Source organism: Rhinoderma darwinii, chromosome 5 (assembly GCF_050947455.1).
Source record: "Rhinoderma darwinii isolate aRhiDar2 chromosome 5, aRhiDar2.hap1, whole genome shotgun sequence".
Classification (NCBI taxonomy): Eukaryota; Metazoa; Chordata; class Amphibia; order Anura; family Rhinodermatidae; genus Rhinoderma; species Rhinoderma darwinii.
Window position 1 is genome coordinate 50,780,690 of NC_134691.1, and position 20,211 is coordinate 50,800,900.

Genomic DNA, 20,211 nt, shown 5'->3' on the forward strand with positions numbered 1-20,211 from the left:
TGTGTACGGCGGCAGCCCCACAGTCCCAGGTAGATGCAGTTGGAGGGAACAAGGTTGAATTTTAACAGGCCTGATTCTTTGTTCAAACCGGAGATAAGTGCTGCCAGTTCTGGTAGCTGCTTATCCCCCGCTCCCTATGTCAATAATCATGTATGCTCAACCAATGCTGCATAATTACGTCTTCTGACACTTATTAATACTTTTTTATTGCATTTAAATATTTTCCAACTTGCATGTCTAGCAGATGTGAAGGTCAGGTAAAGGAATCAGGTAACCAAGCGGTAGAAGCCCTTGAGCAATTGCCCCTTCTGCCCTCCCTATAACCTGGCCCTGCTGCCAGCATGTTGCTTCAGTTACACACCCCTATCTCCTCCAGGGGTAATACTTATAAGACACACTGGGTTCACACTGAGTTTTTTGCCGGCAGGCAGCCGTTTGGAATTTTGAAGCAGATTTTGCTCTGCCTGCATGCCGATTTTCGCTGCGTTTTTCGTCCGCGGCCATCAAGCGCCGCGGGCAAGAAACGCCGCAAAATACGCTTTCTCTGCCTCCTATTGATGTCAATGGGAGGTCAGAGACATAAACACCCGAAGATAGGGCATGTCACTTTTTCCCGCGAGAAGGTGTTTCCGCTCGTGGGGAAAAACCGCCTCCGCCTCCCATTGAAATCAATGGGAGGCATTTTCGGCCGTTTTTTGGTGCGTTTTCAGTCACTAGGTCGTACAAGTTGTACTGGTTATCTAACCTGAATAGAGCTGTCTCCCTTTTCTTATTTTTTTCCTTGACCCCCTGTTCCATGGATATGGCCCTCCGTTGTGTTGGTGCCCTATATGCTAATTTTCTGTAGATAGGCAACAAGACATGAACTACCCAAATTTTCCCAAGTAGAGCTAGCTTCCCTGCCTCTGACGCTGACCAATCAGCGCAAGCCAGCTTCAGAGTGGCCAGGCAGAGCTTGATTTCGCGAGATATGGGTGTTCTGGCGAGATCACAAAAGGCTCGTAAGTCTATGCCGAGCTGGTGATGAGTTGTCCCTACACTGAACATCTTAGCTAATGGATCCCAAACATTGCGGTTCTACAGTTGCATATAAATGACCTGGTGTTTTCTAGTTTGTAGAACAGGAAACAGTGTTTAAAATTTAGCGTTAGTTTTGCAGTGATATGCTATATATTATCAGAAGAGGAGATAAAACAAGTACAAGGATGTGGTGTCATATGGCACATTCTTTACTCTGCTAGAGACAGCACTTATCTAGCTGCAATGCCCTCTAACCTTCCTTACTGGGTACCCACAATGTCTAATACGGGCAGGACAGTGTTTGGACCTCTCTATGCACGTAAGCCAGTGGACCCAGTGTTATGGAACAGGGCTGGTACTGCATTATGCCAAAGAATTTAAAGAAGCTTGATAAGATTATAAAAAAAGAGGTTCTGCATTTTTTTTTTTTAAAAAGGAACAGCGACACTTTTGTCCATGGACTGTTTTTGTTTTTTATATTGCTGCTTAGCCCCATTCACTTGTATGAGACTAAGTTGCAATACCAGACACAGCCCAAGAGTGGCGCTGTTTCCGGGGGGGGGGGAACCTTTTTTCTGATCTCATCAAACTTCCGTAAACAATGATTATTATATTTAGTTTTTTCTGGCCTTTCCTTCGTTGTGGAGCATACCCACCTAAAACAATGATAAAAGAACATTCCTGTTGTCTACAGAAGAACAATGCACTTCAGTATGAATATAGCTCTAGTTGCAGTTGATTTCGACGCTCCTCATAAAACCCTGAATTTACTGATTCTATGTGGAAGACGTAATAGCAAGCTGACATCCAAATGTGATTGCAACAACAAAGTATACGGTGTAAAACAAACTTGTGGAAGTTCATATAGTAATCAAATATTTCATAAGGCTCTGTTCACACTAACCTCAGGTTTTCTGTTTATAATGGAGCCTTGACACGAACGCTGGATCCATTTTTGAATGAATAGCGACGAAACCCACTGACTATAAATAGGGTCTGACAGATTTCTGATGGGGTTCTGGTATTTTTGACTGCAAAAATAGTACTGCGGACATCACTGTCCTTGCGATCAAAACTACTGTAAACCACGCCGAAAACCAGTGTGAACAGAGCCTTATGTATATGAATCTACAGATTAGTTTTAGTATAGCTTATTTATTAGCATCTTTGGACAAGGCAGTTAACTACAAGGGTCACAATTTTGGGTTTATCTTATTCATGATATACGGTATGATAAAATATACCTCCGCCTAATTGATCCAGATGATGACACAAGTGCAGTTCTAGGTGAGCAAAGTGAATCGAAACTCCAATAGAGGGAACCAACCAAGGAGTAAAGCAGGAATCCACCCTTGTACAAGCTGCAAGTGCTGTAGGAGTCACAAGCTGGTCACAGGCACTCTGAGAGCCAGATTCACTTTCGGAGCTAAGGGAAACATAAAAAAGAGGATTTCTTTCTTTACTTTTTTTTTTAAACTTTTTTATATCCAAACTATATCTAAACGATTCCAAGATTATAAAATGTTATATGATAAGTGCAGATGGTCTTGTCCATTTGCCCAAAATATTCTGGAAAGTTCAGCCAACAAAATTATATTTCATTTCACATCTGACCATTAGAATTTGCATAAATATTTATCTGGAAAAAGTGGCATTCAATTGTGTAATTATATCCGTATACTGTTATTCTTTCCTATTTATAATGTAAAATGCTGCAGTTAACAAGCCAAAAAAGATAGAAGCAGAAAAACTGAAGCAGCTGTAATTAATTTACTGGTTTAATATTAAGGATAAAAAAAAAAAAAAAGAAGATGCATTGGTGAGTATTGCTTAGAAAGGGCTACTAATAACATTGGTATTTATGTAGCCATTAGGGATATAAAAAAGAAAAATAAATAACAAAAAGTCAAGAATATGAAATAATATCCAAACAAAGAAAATGAAATGTATACCAAAAGTTCTGTAGCCTTCACATAAAACTCCAATAGAACTAGTATGGGCTTGAAGGTCCTCGGGTTGCCTCCGTACCATATCGATAAGGTTTATGGGATGTTGGTTGAAACACTCGAATGGATGGAAGAACCATTCATCCCGCTTTATATAATTGCAAACTGAAGACTAAGGCTGGATTCACACGAGCATGTTACGTCCGTAAAGGACGGAACGTATTTCAGCCGGAAGTCCCGGACCGAAGACACTGCAGGGAGCCGGGCTCCTAGCATCATAGTGATGTACGACGCTAGGAGTCCCTGCCTCTCCATGGACTTCTGTCCCGTACTGAAGACATCATTACAGTACGGGACAGTTGCCCCGCAGCGAGGCAGTGACACCTAGCGTCGTAGATAACTATGATGCTAGGAGCCCGGCTCCCTGCAGTGTGTTTGGTCGGGACTTGCAGCCGAAATACGTTCCGTCCTTTATGGACCGAACATGCTCGTGTGAATCCAGCCTAATTTTGGTGGCACAACGAACCCTTTGAGATAAGATGCAATTTAAACATTGGCGCTTAAATAGGATTCCTTGGGAGCCCACCAGAGGAACAGATTCTGAGAGTCCACCCACCATCAATAGATAATATTTGTACATCCACTTTTAGTTTCATAGTAATCTTTGTTGGTGTCATTGTACACACAGGACACATCATCTGTGTGCTGTACGTGTTTTACGCATCAATTACATTCAAGAAAAAAAAAAGAAGTGCTTGCGAGTGCGTGAAAATCACATGCCACTCGCAAATCACACTGATGCAAAACGCAACGCACACAGACAGGTTTAACACACATTTTTTCCGCTCGTAAATTTGTCACACTTGTGTGAATGTAGCCTTAGATCTAATAGGTTATTTGTAAATCAGCCGAAAAGAAATGGACTCTAGTGGCAAGTTATTAGCTTCAAAGTCATCTCCAAGTAGGGTTGTCTTCTGCTGGACCTTTGGGTGCCATTATTGCGTAAGGCCCATCAGAGTATTCTCTAGTACCCTGGGGGGGGGGGGGAGTTCGACCCTGTTCAACAACAATAGTGTTCATATTTGCTACTGAACACAAAAAGGCCAGGGATTACAATAATTGTCCTTCAGATGTCCATTGAAGGGATTGTGAAGAATTAGGGGAAAATAAGCTGATTTCTTCCAGAAACCGCACCACACCTGTCCATGGGTGTTTCTAGTATTGCAGCTTAGCTCCATTGAAGTCAAAGGGTTCGGATGCAAAACCCCACACAACCTGTTGACAAGTTTTCAGAAGAAAGCAGCCATGTTTTTCCATTTTGTGCCATCCCCTTTAAGGATACATAAAACCAACAAAACAAGAAACATCTAGGTAGGAACCAAGCCATAAGTAAAATAGAAAGGCTAAAAATAATTTTAACAGGATGGCCCAGACAGAAGAGGAGATGTCAAAAAACTATACAGAGTGTACTAGTGATGATTTTTTTATTTGAGGAAAAACATAATATAAGGTATAAATAGAACCCGAGCACAAGCGATGATTAAGGACCTTAACGGTCTGAAACGCGTAAGCGTGATCCCGGGATTTTTGTTTTAATCTTTTGTTTTTAATATGACCCAATAAACCATTTAACTTTTATATCGAGTGCTGGATACATCATCATTGTTCACTTCCATTGCCTATAAATAGACAGCCCCCCCCCCCCCCCACACCAGTTCACAAAAAAATAAAGCTGTATAGCAAAACTTTTAGCCAATAATTTTTTTTTTTAGTCCTATGAAAAGGTTTTAAAATCATTGGAACCAAATGTTCGCCAGACCGGATAAATAGACTGAAAAAGCAGATTTAATTTTACATTACCGCTGTCAGTTTCCCTTATTTGAAAACAATCATCAGATTAACTACTAAAGGGTTACTGTCATTTTTAAAATTTATTAAAAGTCAAAGTGACATGTCAGACGTGTTGATGAGTGTTAGTCTGGGTGCGGAGAAGCCCACCGATCACTAGAACGATGGGGCAGAAGAACGTGGATGGGCGGGTTTACGTTCAGCCCCTAATTGGCTGTTTCAATCTCAGATGTGAGAAAAAAATGTGGTTCTATTATAAATAGAAAAAGCTGATGAAGGGGCTCAGTGCTCCGTAGAGTTCGTCTGACCCTTTCTTCTAGCCATCAATGAGAGTCTTCCACACCAACCACAAAATAAAGCAGAAATAAAGGAGCCTAGTAAAATGTACTCATCCCAGCTTACTCATCTTTACTTGTATTCAAACTTCAGGGAAAAATAATCAACCCAAAATGTTAATATAAATATAATAAAAAAAACTAACAGAAGTATATAATGTCCCTACAGCCTAGTGCCCCTTCTCTAAAGAAACAAAGGGGCCTGTTCACATCTGCCTTAGAAGCTCCGTTAGGGGCCTCCGTCACAGATCCACCTGGAAATAAGGTCAATGGGTTCCATTGGGTGCCGATGGTGTCCGTCATACAATGGAATCGGCGCTTCCGGTATTTTTATTGTTCTGATCCTCGGATGCAGAACAACGGATACATTGATGCAGGTGTGAACATGCTCTAACGCATACAAACCCATGCCATACCCTGGCACCCCTACTGCTGAGTGGTGGCCCAGCTTTCTATTATCATGCACAAGACAATCTGCGTCAAAATTTTAAGCATTCCCGTTGTTATTATTAAAGCTTTATTATTAAATGTTGCTGCTAGTGCCAGTGGTATGCCCTTCCTAACACCCTGCCACCAGGGCACGTATCCCACCAGCTCCCATTGGCTTTGCCCGTGTCATTAAGCAAGATCTAATTTTCTTAGGTACTCAATTCACATTAGAAACAAGTCTCAATTAAAACAGTTTATTTTAGAGAAAAAAATCTATAAAAAACCCCCAGCATGCTGTCAGTACAATCGCGGACCACACAAAGCAGCGGGTCAAGCCATGACACTGGTGTCCCACCATGATCTGAAGATTCCAGCCAAAAAAGATCAGCAGGGGAAAAAAGCATATTTATAATGAAAAAAGAACAATTCTATTAGATGTGTGAGAGTGAATATCAATTCTTGACCTAGGCCTCAGATTGCAGCCTTTGGTTGCCACATAACCGTCCTTCTGCTAACAATCACGCCGGGCCAGAACAAACAAAAGCCTCAATTTAAATCACATTTATCTGTCATTAAACTATTGCGCGGCGTAAGAATGCTGTTTATATTCTCACACTTGCGTCCGAACTTAAAACACGGAGATTACTCCGTGGTGAAGTGTTTACTTGTAGGCACAGCTCAAATTAGCTGGGATGTGAAATGTGCTCTCCCCCCCCCACAAGTATGTTTATAACGGGTTAGATAGCAATGTGTTCTTAATGTGGGGCCATTTATATGATTAATGAAAGCCCAAACAATCACACTGTCATGGAAATGTCGTCTTTACACTAAATCGGTGATACAAAAAACAAAAAGAATGGAAGGACTTCTGCCGGTTCATTTACAGTGCATGTAGGGACAGCGATCCTGGGAAATCTCCACTATTCTACAAAAACGCAAAATCACACCCTGGCATTCATGGCATTTAGGTATTAAGCCATTGTTTGTTTATTGGGGACTATATATTCATTAATCAACTTCGCCCACTGCCTAAAGAAAATTCTAACCTTCAAAGTGCTTAAATATCTAAAGAAAATCTGTATTGTGCTAGAATACAAGGTATGGACTCTTGTAAATGACCCCCTGTAGGGGAAATAAGCAGCCGCCCGAAGCTTCTCCCTGCGATAACAGCTCATGACTGATTCATGCCGACTAGCGGATAGCTGGGATGTATCCAGACTGTCTCATGACAGTGACGCCTTAACACTTGTATACTTAAAGCCTATGTACACCTTTGAAATAGTTTTTTTTATATGAATACAAATGTGTTTCAGTGTGATTGGCGCAACTTTCTAAATACATTTTGTTATAAATTATTTTAACTTTTCGAGATACAGCTGCCTTGTATTCTGTATATGGAGCAGCTGTATCTTGCAATGAAACCTGTATTCGTCAGATCAGCAGCACTGACGGGTTCAGTGACATCGGGTCCTGCGTGGCTCTGACACCGCAGGATCGAGCTGTTAGGGCTCGTCCACACGCTCCTGAAGTGCCGTGTTTTTTCTGGACGGAATTTCGGCTGGAAAAAAAGCAGCAGAATACAGTAGCAGCGTAGTGGGTGAGATTTAACAAATCTCATCCACATGCTGCGGAACATTTTTGAGCCGAAATTGACCTGCGGTGCGTAATTTTCAGACCACAGCATGCCAATTCCTGCTACGGAAAGTGGCCAGAATTGCGACGTTTTTCATAGGAGACATCTCCATCTCCTAACATTGGGAAAAACGCAGCAATTTACGCACACTTTTCTTCCGCAAAAAATGCAGGAAATGGTGCGCTTTTGCCGCAGCGGAAAGCCTTTACCGATCACATCTGTACAGGAAAGTGTCCCTTATATATATATATATATATATATATATATATATATATATATATATATATATATATATGTATATATATATATATATCTCTATCAATGTCCCAAGGGCCATGGCTATAGAAACACAGCCCTGGCCATGGGAAATTGCTCCAGGAAAAACGACAAGACAATTAGTCATTGTCTTGCCTTGTTTTGTAAAGGGAGATCGGAGAACCTGCCTTTGAACTCCTGTCTCCCTACTCTGCGGGGGGCTGGAGAGGTAATTGGGGACGTATCCTGTGACACATTCCTGCATCACAGGACGTCCCCACTTGCATAGCCCTCCTCCCCTCACGCGCTCATGAGTCGGCCGGTGAGATCATATCATTGCGCTGACCCATCTGAGCCGGGCGCGAGCGGCACTACTGCGAGCGGCACTACTGCGTGCGGCACTACTGTGCCTGCGCCTGACACAGGAGCAAGCACACCGGCCTTGTGCCAGTGTGCTAGCTCTCTCTTTTCCTGCTTCCACCATTAACGAAGACCTCTGCTCCTGCTCTCTCATCGCTCCACCAACGAGTCTAAGTATCATTCCCCTCTTCTATCTCTCCCCTGGACAACGAGCATTTAACCCTTACTTCCCATATACAACAACCTTCCCTAGCCTGCACATCAAACCCCTCCTTTCCTAACCCTGCACACAATATAAAGCAGAAGCTGTATTAACCACTACCTCAATCTCCCTACTGTAACCTTGTCACTGCCATCAGCACATTAACCCCCTCCTATTCTAACCCTACACACAATATACAGCAGCAGCTGTATTAACCCTATCCCTACACTAGTCCATCAACAGCTAAGTTAACCCTTTCACTGCCATCATCAGCAAAAGCACGTTAACCCCTTCACTGCCATACAGCTGCAAATACAACCTACCTTTTGCACTTTTTCTTCCCTTACAGCCCTTTATTGTATTAACCCATTAGTAACAGGGACCGTTAGAGCCAGGTGGGGGTGGGACCTAGAAGCAAGCATGAGTGTACTGTATTGTATATGTATGCTTACGTGGGTGGGTATTAGGATAGTATTGTAACTGTGCCACGAGTAGTATTAGTATACTTAATACATATTAAGTTATTATATGTATTGAGGTATACTGATACTATACTGTGAATATATACGTTTTGTGGATTTCGTGTTTAATAACGGAGTGTGATTTGTGTTGGTAAGAAACCTTTATTTACAATACACTGGTGTCGTGAATCAGCGCGCACATGCACACTTAGTAGCAAGGCAAATAGATCAGCGTACTACAAGGAAAAAGTTAAGGGAGCTAGGCATAACCCTAGTGACCCTAATATAAGGAGGTAGTAATAGTATGTGACACGAGCCAGTGAACCCCACTAAATTACAAGCCCTTCATAACTTTGATGTAATGGATAACAGGTAGTTCTTGCGTGTTTGAGACATGCAGGATCCGATGACACTGGACCCATCAGACACCCTGGCCTGATAGATTCAGGTCTCAGCGCTAGATACAGATTCTCTGTATACAGGATACAAAGCAGCTGCATCTCAAAAAGCAAAAAAACTTTTAACAAAATGTATTTAGAAAGTTGCACCAAAAACATTTTTATTAATGAAAAAAGGAAAAAACTATTTCAAAGGTGTGCATAGCTTTTAATGCAGATAACAGGTGTCTATGTAGTATTTTAGCTATTTGGATATTCAGTACAGGATATTGTGCCTCAAAGTACTAAATAGAGACACATATGAGTAGAATAAGATCCGTCAATAGCAACTTGTATGCTTGTTAATGGTAAAAAGGAAGATTATTTTTCTACACTGAATATAGTCAAATAAACTAAAATAAATAAATTAATGAATTAAAAAAAAGGTGAAAATAGAAAAATAAAAAAAGCTCGATGAATGTGAAATATGAAAATGCTAGATGAAAAAAAAAAGAACATATAACGCCCCAGAACCATAGTTCTGGAGCTTCGCCATATCATTATGTTCTCCTACCTAGAAGTTATTTAGACCATATTCATACATTATGCGAATGAAAAGTAAAGTTTTGACTGTCAGAGGCATAACAGCTGACCATAACAGTACACCCTTGTGCACTCAAAGTACTAGAGACAGACAATAAGAGCAACAGTTGACTACAACTGATACAAAACAAACTGTAAATGGAAACATTTTACAAAGAGAAAATTCCTAAAAAGTTAAGGTATAAGATTTTAGGTATAAAGCTAAGGTATTAGATATTTTTAATTTGCTGACTAAGGTCCCATGCACACGACTGTAGATGCGGACCGCAATTACGGACCCATTCATTTGTATTGACCACGGACACCTTCCCGTAGATTTGAGGGAAGGTGTCTAGGCCGTAGAAAGCAACTCCAACAAAAATAAGGGCATGACCTAGCTTTTGCTTTTTACAGCCCGTGCTCCCATATTTTATATGGGAGCACGGGCCGAAAATGCGGATGGCTGTCAGCAGGTGCCAGCGGTCGGCCGTGCCCATGGATTATGGGCACGGCCGAGAGCATGAGGCCTAGATGGAAATAGGTACATGACCAAAAATTACCAATGAAAACCGGAAGAAATAGAAATAAAAAAAAATTATTGAATAAAATAACCAAGGTAGTAAAACCAATCCATTAGATAATTCCCATTACTATGAACTTATGTAAAGATGAAATCATACTTGTATGCTACACTCTAACTGGAACGTCAAATGGTTTGACAAAGAAACAATACGCTGACTTTAAACACGCAACATTTAACATTCCCACAGTATTCACGTTACTGCACTGCCAAGTTGACCACAAAGGTAATTTTGTGGAGGTCCCAAATTCAGAAGAATTAACCCTGTCCAAAACACTTAACTTCTCAATGACGAGAATGCATTCTTTCACAATTAACATCAAGAAACCAGTCCCAGTTCTGTCCAATTAATTGGAAGCAGATGTTTTATTTCGTTATTGATTTTTTTGATCCGCTTTTCCGATTTCCCAGATCCTCTTGATATCTGTGACTACTTTAGCACATGAAGCAGGATGAAAGCAAAAACAAGCCCAGTGCAGTAGAATCAAGACTAGTAGAACCAGAGGAGATATTTGAACTGTTCACTTAGCAGGGCTCCGTGGATGGGCGGCAGCATGACAAATTTCACTGTCAATTCCAAACCCCAGCACAAATATAAGCCGAAAAAATTATCTTTCTCCACCGAGGACTGAGAAACTGGAGAAGGGCGTCCAACTGATATCTGCTTTGGAAACTTGTCTACCAAATAGCTTCCAACTGGATTCATTTTGTGTTGTTTACTATGTACGCAGCCTTCTTAATAGCAGACGGACCTTTTAATAAATCTATTGAGATTCCCCCGTTCTTTAGGATATTTTTTCCATACGGGCTCAGCAGTGATCTTGGAACTGGAGTTTATTGGAAGTCATTCTAAATGACCAGTGCAGAACAAAATGTTCACTGACAGAATGTGGCGTAGTTTGGGAATGTATAACATAGGATTAAAAGCAACACTGACATATTTGGTAAAATATGTATGTTTTCAAATTCCTGAAATACGAAAAGATTCTATTGGGAATAGACATATCTATATTTACCCTTAAAGGGTTACTCCCATCTACAATAATCTAGCTATTAAGCTCACCCTTCTAAAGATATTCATTTTTCTAATTACCTTGCTTTATCCCAGCGATGTCGTTTCCTGGATATTCGTTCTTCTTGTCGCTGTCAGACCCTCTTTGTTTGTATGTATAGAAGTTCAGATAGCATCAAATATGGGGGTGATAGGGTTTTGCAGGGATAGGGGCCCAACCTGACGATAAGTTAAAAAGTATCCGGCACACCAATTTAAAAAAAAGTAAAGTTAATAGTTTAACTTTTTTTCAAATTGGTGTGCCGGATACTCTTTAACCCCTCTTTGTTTGTAGCTCGTTGTCTAGGGATCTGGCCACCACTATTTACCTTTAGCGGTGGCCGCGCTTGCGCAATGATATCCTCTCCGTCCTTAGGAGAGGATGTCATTTCTATCATGAACTCGCATATCGGCGCATGTGTATTAGATGCCGGGCCGGCCACCAGTCGTGAGGAGAAATCAGCGGTACTGCATGTAACGTGTGTGTGTTTGTGTCTTTGTGTTTGTGTGTGGTAGGGATGCACGATGCATCGAAACTTCGATACTGTTTCGATACTGTGCATCCCAAATGGTTCGATACCGTTATTTCATGTATTTCGATACTAAGTTGTGCGGCCGCACAGCTAAGTATAATAACACATGAATGTATGAGAGCGGGGCTGCGGCTGTGTAATACAGTCACTGCCCCGCTCCGGAGTCCTGACAGGTGCGCGCCGTCAGGATAATGCCATGTGGCCGGTGATGCACTAATGAGCGGCGACACTGAAGACCGAACATGGCAAGGCGCACTTCAAATCACCCCCATGTTCTGTCCTGAGTGCCTGCGCCACCGCTGATTAGTGCAGCGCCGGCCGCATCACCTCATGCTGACCACACGCACTTACTGTCAGGAGCGGGGCAATGGCTGTATTACACAACCGCAGCCCCACTCTATAACGGCGGAGATCAGCGAAACCTCTCCTCTCCGCCCCTATTCTCCTGAATGCTGCGATCAAAGATGACTGCAGCATTCAAGAGCAAATGAGAAGGGGGGATGCCCCTCAGATCGCATCACAGGAATCCCTTTGACGCTATTGAGGGACATACCATTTATGGGCAGGCAGCCCAGGGTCCACTGAAGGATCCCAGGGCTGTCTTACCATATTTCCGGTTGTTAGGGCATACTGATTTAGACTGATTTTATACTTGTTACTGTAGCAGTTCTTAATAAAACGAGTTTTAAAAAAAACCAAAAAACATACCCAGACTGATACCTTCCTAAAGAGATTCCGCTTCCAGGATTGTACAACTCCATCAAAGGGGCTTAGTGCAAAGGAGTGGGTTGGGATCACAGACAAGGACTAGATTTTCTAGTGTGCTACCACTGTGGTAAATGCTACACAATTTCCCTGGCATGCCGCTAATTCATGTCTCCCTGACGAGCCAGACTCATCTGGCGAAACGCATAGGAGTCCAAGTTTTAGCGTGAGGGTTAATTATAGAAAGCCAGGGTTAGGTTCCAGTGGTATTTGGGTCCTTCTTTTAAGAATTAGTGTCCAGCTTAATACCAAAGCCAGGGCGAGCGATGTCGCAGACTAGGGCTAGTCAGTTGAATACTATAGGCTTGTTTAATAGGAGGCTATTAAGGCACCAATGTGCATTCCCTGAAAATACCCAAATACAAATACAAACCACTGTTAAAACAAAGAGAACGCAACCGCCCATGTAATTGTGATTTGGATGTTACTTTAAGCTAAAGGGTTATCCTATTTTTATTAAAAGCTAATAAAGGCTATGTTTTATATATTAATCCTTCTCTCTCAAATTAGGAAATGCCACTTTCTATATTAATTCTATAAAGTAAAATACGTATTTCTGCAAGCCATTGGCTAGGATTATTTTAGCCTTGTTTACCCTGTATAATTTCATTATATTTTGGCCACTGTCGTAATTCTTTTTGGTCTCTTTGGTATTATTTCTACTGGCAATATTTTCCATTACTGAACACTATTGGTTTATACCGTAACAAATATTAGACGTCTGTCTGCTTCCGTTTACGGGTGCAAGTTTATTACCTCTTGTATGGAGTTACCTTTTATATTAACAAAACATGTTACATTAATTACATGTAACCAAGCTATAAATGTGAGGACGTTAAAGAATGTTAAAAGCATTACTGCATAGAATAGATTGTTATGTAATTTAAAAGCAATGCCATTCAATCTCCATAGACAAATGTGCAGAATGTGTATTTTCATCACTATTATAAATCAACAATTTGTTTGGTGGGTTCCATCAATGCCACAATAACCACAGCGATGTATAACATAGGTTCTACCTTTGGTCGTCCATGCCGCTTGTATTGCTATTCAAAACAATTCTCCAAAGATGTGAAGACACAAGCTCCTTCTGGTCGCTGACCATGGTAATGCTGGGCAGCTGAAGCTCGCATGGTTTGCTCTCGGATAGACTAAACTCTCGAAAGGCCACAAATGACCGCTGGAGTTCATCCCAGTACTCAAGGCTACAAGGGATCTATAAAAGAAAAACCACAATAAAAATCCCAGTTATTTCAATTTTCAAATTTAATATGCAAGAAAATATGCAAGCATGCAAATCTTGCCTTAAAAGACCTTAGTGTAAGTTAAATAAATAAATATGAAAAATACACAACCATACATAGAAATCATTATTTCGAAGTGACTCTGAAACTCGGCATGACTCACAATGGAATAAATTCAACAAAGAAAGGATAGAAAAGGGAAAGAAAAAAAATTCTCGAACATAAATTAGCTAATCAAGAAGCATAACAAATTGTATAAAATGTGACATTGTGTTCAAATAATGGAACTTTGGCTTACTGAGTCGTCACTTACGCTAAAAGCTAAAAGCTTTCCATGTCTTCTCACTGATGGAGAATTGCATTAGTCATACGCTGTATGGTGGCGATATTTCGAATAATCTCAAACATTTTATTTGTTTGGCAACCCTAGATACTGGGTCTAAACAAACAACTTGCAACACGAAGATCCATTAATAACATGGAAAGGATTTTGCTGCTCACAAAGCAGGCACGTGCCTGAGCAGATACAGGGGAGGATGGGACCATTGGGGCACAGGAAAGTGACAGTAATAAGGCGGGGTAGAGGAAAGAGTGTTAGGTAGGAAAGTTCTGATCTGTCACATCTGAACAACTTTGCCAAGTTGGCGGATGAGGGGGATTTTAACCCCTTCCCCCTGCTTGCATTCTGGGCCCTAATGACCTAGCAATTTTTATAGTTTTTCCATCGTCACATTCGAAGAGCTATTACTTTTTTATTTTTGCGTCAACATAGCTGTATATATATTGTTTTTTGCGAGACAAGTTGTATTTTTTTAATAGCACCATTTTGGAGTAGATCCAACTTTTTGATCACTTTTTATCACAGGATTCACAGAAAACAGCAATTTTTCCATTGTTTTTTATTTTATTTTTGACGGCGTTCACCGTGCAGGTTAAATAATGTAATAGCTTTATAGTCGGGGTCGTTACGGACGCGCCGATACCAAATATGTGTAACTTTTTTGCTTTCTATGTTTTTGTTTTTTTTAAAGTAAAACATTTTGTAAGGGGAAAAAGTGGGTTTTTCTGGGTTTTTTTTAAATTAACTTTATTCAACTTTTTTGTAACTTTTTTTACTAGTCCCACTAGGGGACTTTTATATGCGATCCTACGATCACATTTATAATACACTGCAATACTTTTGTATTGAAGTGTATTACTGCCTGTCCGTTTAAAACGGACAGGCATCAGCTAGAACATGCCTCAGGCATGACCTAGCAGTCATTCACTACAGGCAGACCTGGGGGCTTTTATTAGTCCCCGGCTGCCATCGGAGACACAGACACTCTCTCCAAAACAACTCAGATGCGGCGCTCGAAATTGAGCATCTGAGGGGTTAAACGGGTGAGATCGATACTAACATCGATCTCACTCGTTCGAGCAGGGATGCCCCCAGCTACCTCTGGTAGCTGAGAGCAGGGAGATTTAACGGCTCCCTGCTTTGTTTATTTATTCTGATGCAGCGCCGTGAAAAGGCTCATCGGCGGTCATTAAGGGGTTAAAGGGCCAAGCAGTGTAGAACCCATGATCACACCTGGTCCCGTATTCTCACGAGCCCACGCAGTACAGAACCAGGGTGAAGCGGAACAGAATGGCACATATGCAGCAGAGTCGATTCGAGCGGTGAAACAGTGGTGTACTGCGTATATGCTGATTCAGAAGCCGAGACACAGGCGCGGTCAGGAGAATACACTGCCTGGCAATGTAAATAAAAAAGGAAGGGAGGTACGGACGGACTGGGGATAGAAGGTAGAGCAGTGGTAACGCCCTCGTTGCTCCAAAAAAGCTCAGTTGCATATGAAGAATAAAGTTATTATCGCTGCAACGGAGCCACTCATCTAAAAAATGACTCCCTTTAATCAAGAGGTGGCGTAAGAAATATGAACGTTTCTAATGTATAGATAGAGGTGTTAAATCCATCACAAAGAGTGCCACGGTGATAAATTTGGTGCATCTTCTGCCTGCCTCATCTACAACGAAGTAAATAAATTATTAAATCTGCCCCAGTATTTGTTAAAAAACTACCTGAGCCACACCAGAGAGGCAGCGGGAGATTAGGGAGGTAAACAAGTGTCTCACTCTCTGGTGTAGGAAGGAAGAGTTTGGGTTCTTGGAGAACTGGGATTGTGGGCAAGATAGTGTAGACACCGGGACTTATTAATAAAACTAGGGAAGGAACAAAGAGAGGGGCTGGAATGGGTAATGTTGAACAAAGGGGCATCGACTGCATGCAGAGAAAAGATGGTATCTACACAAACATAGAAGGGGATTCTTTACTGTAAGAGCAGTGAGACTATGGGGGAAGGAAAGAGGAAGCTGTCATGGTTAATTGAAAGAGTTTACAAGTTATCTGGATGCCTTTCTTGAAAGTTACATTACAATTTATAGGTATTAGATTACTAGAGGTGGTTCATTGATCCAAGGATTTATTCAGATATTCTGCCATATTTTGAGTCGGGAAAGATTTTCTTTACCCACAAAGCTTTTTCTGGATCAACATGGCATGAGAATAGGCTGAATTGCATGGATGTATATTTTTTCAGCCTTACATACTATGTTAAATAAAGTAAGAACAGTATTTTAATAAAATAAAAAAATCACAGCAGCATTATATATATTTTAACTATTTAACGCTTATAAGAGGGAGGGCATATTTACAAACGTGTCCTAAGAAGTGAAAAACTGGAGTATTAGGGATCCTAATAACATTTCCAGGCTGCATGTTCCATGTGTGTCAAACAAGTGAGACAATTTTTGTGTTTCAACAGGTGTCAAAAGGGGGTGGAATGTCCATGTACAAATAAAAAAAACAACAACAACCTATACTCTGTGTGTATGTAGAGAAAACACATTTATAACATTACCTTTTGTTAGACATCTATTCTCAAGACTGCATGTAAATAATTCTAAATAATAGAAACACTAAGGTTATGTTCACATGTGGCATATCCACTGCAGAAAATTCTGTGGCTGAAAAATCAATTTCATATATCTGAATGTGTTTGTTTTTCCAGCAAGTACATTAATTAATTCAGATGTATGGGAAAGTAAATACGCATTTACTGTTACTTTATACGGAAAATCCATTTACCTCAGATGTGGTTTCATATTTTGCAAATCCATCATCAGATCTCAGCCCCGTGGATTGTCTGAATCTGTGAGGCCAAGTCATATAAGGGGAAAATGAAAAATACCCAACATGACCCACATTACAGCGGTCACCCAGCTTTTCTAGGGTCCTGAAGAGCAAATCTACGTAGTTATATGGTGATGCTATACATGGCAATTTTTAAATGTCGAGTGGCCATTCAGGGTTGTGGAGAGCCCCGTGGGAGCTGAGATGGCAGCCATATTTGTTGTACCTGTATTCTCTTATTGAAGCCACTCAGATATTAGTAGAGAAAGGTTTAAATCAGGACGTCCATGCCCCCTGTAAGTGAAATCCTTAATTTCAGAACGGGGCTGACGGGAAGGTGGCAGCATATGTTAAGGGGGTTTTGAGGTTTCCAAAAACATGACTGCTTTCATTCAGAAACAGCGCCTCTCCTGTGCATGGGTGGTGTCTGGTATTGCAGCTTAGTCACACTGAGATGATCACCTGACATGGACAGGAGCGGCGCTGTGTTTAGTCCTCAATCGACTCGCATGATCTTTTTTTAATAGAATCGGGGTAGAGTGCCGCCTCATGCTCATTACCATATGTAGTGTAGCTCACTTCATTTCAACACCCCCCCCCCCCCGTACCCCCGTATGCTTCAAGATGTCATTCAAAACCATAGACTCCCTATTAGTCGGACATATACTTTATAAAGCATTTATAATATATCCTAGATCAGGGGAAAGCAACCTTCGCTACTCCATCAGTTGTAATACTACAACTCCCGATGACGAGGTTGAAGGACCTGTGGGTGACGTCACGCTGTGTGTCTGCTGTGAAAGAAGCTGGGTGGGAACGATGAGAAGTGTATGATTCTGATTTGTCAGCATCATACACTTCTATTCACAACACCCAGTTGGTAAAAACACAATACACGCCCAGTTGGAAATACGAAAAAAAACACGCCCAGTTATCCATTTCAAAGCTCATTTGCATAAATATAAAACTTGGCCAAAAATGATCGTTTAAAAAAAAAAAAAAAACGGTACTGTTATCTACATTGCAGCGCCGATCACATGCAATAGGAGATAGGGATTTGATAATCTGGTGACAGAGCCTCTTTAAAGAGGACACTTGTGTATGTGGCTGCATATCGCTCTAGTAAGAACGCTGTGCTGCTTGTAAATGAATGGAGAGGAGTGCATGATGCTGACTGGTCACGGATTGGTCAGCGTCATACACATAAACACGCCCAGTTAAAAACACAATACACGCCCAGTTGGACATAACGAAAAAAAAACGCCCAGTTGTCCATTTCAAAGCTCATTTGCATATATATAAAATAGCTCATAACTTGGCCAAAAATTAAAGTTTTTAAAAAAAACAAACACGTTACTGTTATCTACATTGCAGCGCCGATCACATGCAATAGGAGAGAGGGGTTTGAGAATCTGGTGACAGAGCCTCTTTAAAGTCTCTGTGGGTGACTTAGTGACAGACAAACAGCCTCATGACAACTAATATGGCTGACAATGGTTGGTCTCATATAACTACACCCTGTTCTAGAAATTTAAAGCAGAAGATTGGAGAATAAATGGGTGACCTTACAAGAACAAGACATACATGTGCATATGTAAATATGACAGTACAATAAGAACTTATAATTTAATAAAGCCTCACACACAGTCTTTGTTCGTTGAGGAAGAGGACTTTGGGTGTGACTACTAAAAACACATTTATCATCTTCCTACAATTGACTACATTTGTCCTTTGAAAATTACATTTTCCTTGAGTCAAACTGTTAGCAATAAAAATGTAACACCGTAAGTATTTCAGGAAGGATCTTTTCACCACAAAGGGTCAGAGAAAAAAAGTAGCAAGGCTGCCGACTGCAGTTTGCAATAACACGAGTAACAATGAACTGACTGATAATGACTATATCGGAGCGTTCCAGAATGAACCACCTGTTACCAGATCAAGGATGAATCTCATCGCAACCCACAGTGTAAATATAGAAAAGCACACACAGCTGGATGATTCTGTAATAAGTTGTGTATTCCCCGAAGAGGTCACTGCTTTTGTTATTCCTTTATTAATAACCTTCCTTCTATCTTGAACTTCTTTAGATTGCGGTTCTCGCAGGGTGGGCTTGCCTTGGAGAGAACATGGTTTCTGTTCCAGTAACAACTACTGTATTACTAGATGTCCACTGAAGACCGGAAATGTGTGCGTTTTATCTTATTCAAACAGGCCACCTAAGTGAAGTGGACGCAGAACACAATATAATCTTGTATTAGATGGAGAACGCCAGTTCATGCTGGGATTATAAGCCTGGCTTCCTGAGGATGAATAAACTGCTTGCTTGTCGACTGAGTGTTTCTACTCTCGTTTCTGTTCTGCGGCCAGCTCCCTTACAATACAAATCTTCCATGTATTCAGCCGAAGAAAAACAAAACGTACATGTCTTGAGAGCAGAGAAATCTTGGCAAGGGGAGCGGTAATCTGGTACGAGCCTTTTTCCTATAACACTGATCTGTATCGGTCTTGCTGAAGGTAATTCAGAGCTGACAAAAGTCACATGTCAAAAGTTATTGCTATAACTATTTTACATACTAAGCTCAATAAATATACTAAAAGACAAAATGATCTCCAAGGTAAAGAAAAGAAATGGCTTCCTGCTTCACCCGGTAATCAGAGATGTAGAGAAAGATCTCCCGTACTCCACATTGCTTACTTTGTGTTCTGATCAGTGCAGGTTCCTTGGTTAGTTGCACCTGCCAAGTTCAGACTGGAAAAAAAAACCTCATAATACAAGCACGAGAGCCTTCCAGGTCTTAGGGGTTTTATTCGACTTCCTCCTGAAAAGCGAAGATGGTATCTAACAATTTATGGAAAAGTGATTCTTGATTGGCGCGGATACAATCTGTTATATCATTCCAGTACACTTCAGATGAGGATCCAAAAACATGGAGAGCAGTTTGCTGTAACTTTTTTTCCAACTGCAGTATTTCGCTCCACGAGAACATGGCAGATGTGTTTCTCACTTCATACGGCTAGAGTCCGTTATATCTAGACTTACAATTGCACTGAGGGGAAGCAGTGATGACAGGTTTTGGTTTGGAAGACATGAATCTAAGGGAGCAGAGGCGTACTTGCAAAATCCCACTCTTTGACCTGTGTCGAATTGAATTCACCTTCCAGTATGTCATAGCAGGTGAAAAAGGGAAAAGAGAACTCCATTCGCAGCTTTCTGTTTCCCGAAACCATGTAAGAAAAGTAATAATGTATACGATATAGCGCCAAGGATTTAACATTTGAAGCTTGCTAAATTCAATTCAAACTTTCCAGAATAATTCTTCTACCGCCACTCTGATCATGATGCTTATATAGGCCTGGATATTATAAATACTAATGTACTATGTATAGTAATATATTGTAGTTCGTGGTAATTGTC

At 40.9% G+C, this 20,211-nt stretch overlaps 1 protein-coding gene across 1 annotated transcript in view; it reads right to left on the reverse strand.

The window, feature by feature from the left end:
* The window catches only part of VPS13B (vacuolar protein sorting 13 homolog B), an 886,671-nt gene that overhangs the window by 85,258 nt on the left and 781,202 nt on the right, over window positions 1-20,211 (reverse strand). The window contains exons 40-41 of the mRNA XM_075825953.1: window positions 13,397-13,593; window positions 2,265-2,446 (exon numbers count right to left, since the gene is read on the reverse strand). Of these exons, the coding sequence (XP_075682068.1) occupies window positions 2,265-2,446; window positions 13,397-13,593 (379 nt within the window). The remainder of the gene's footprint in view (window positions 1-2,264; window positions 2,447-13,396; window positions 13,594-20,211) is intronic.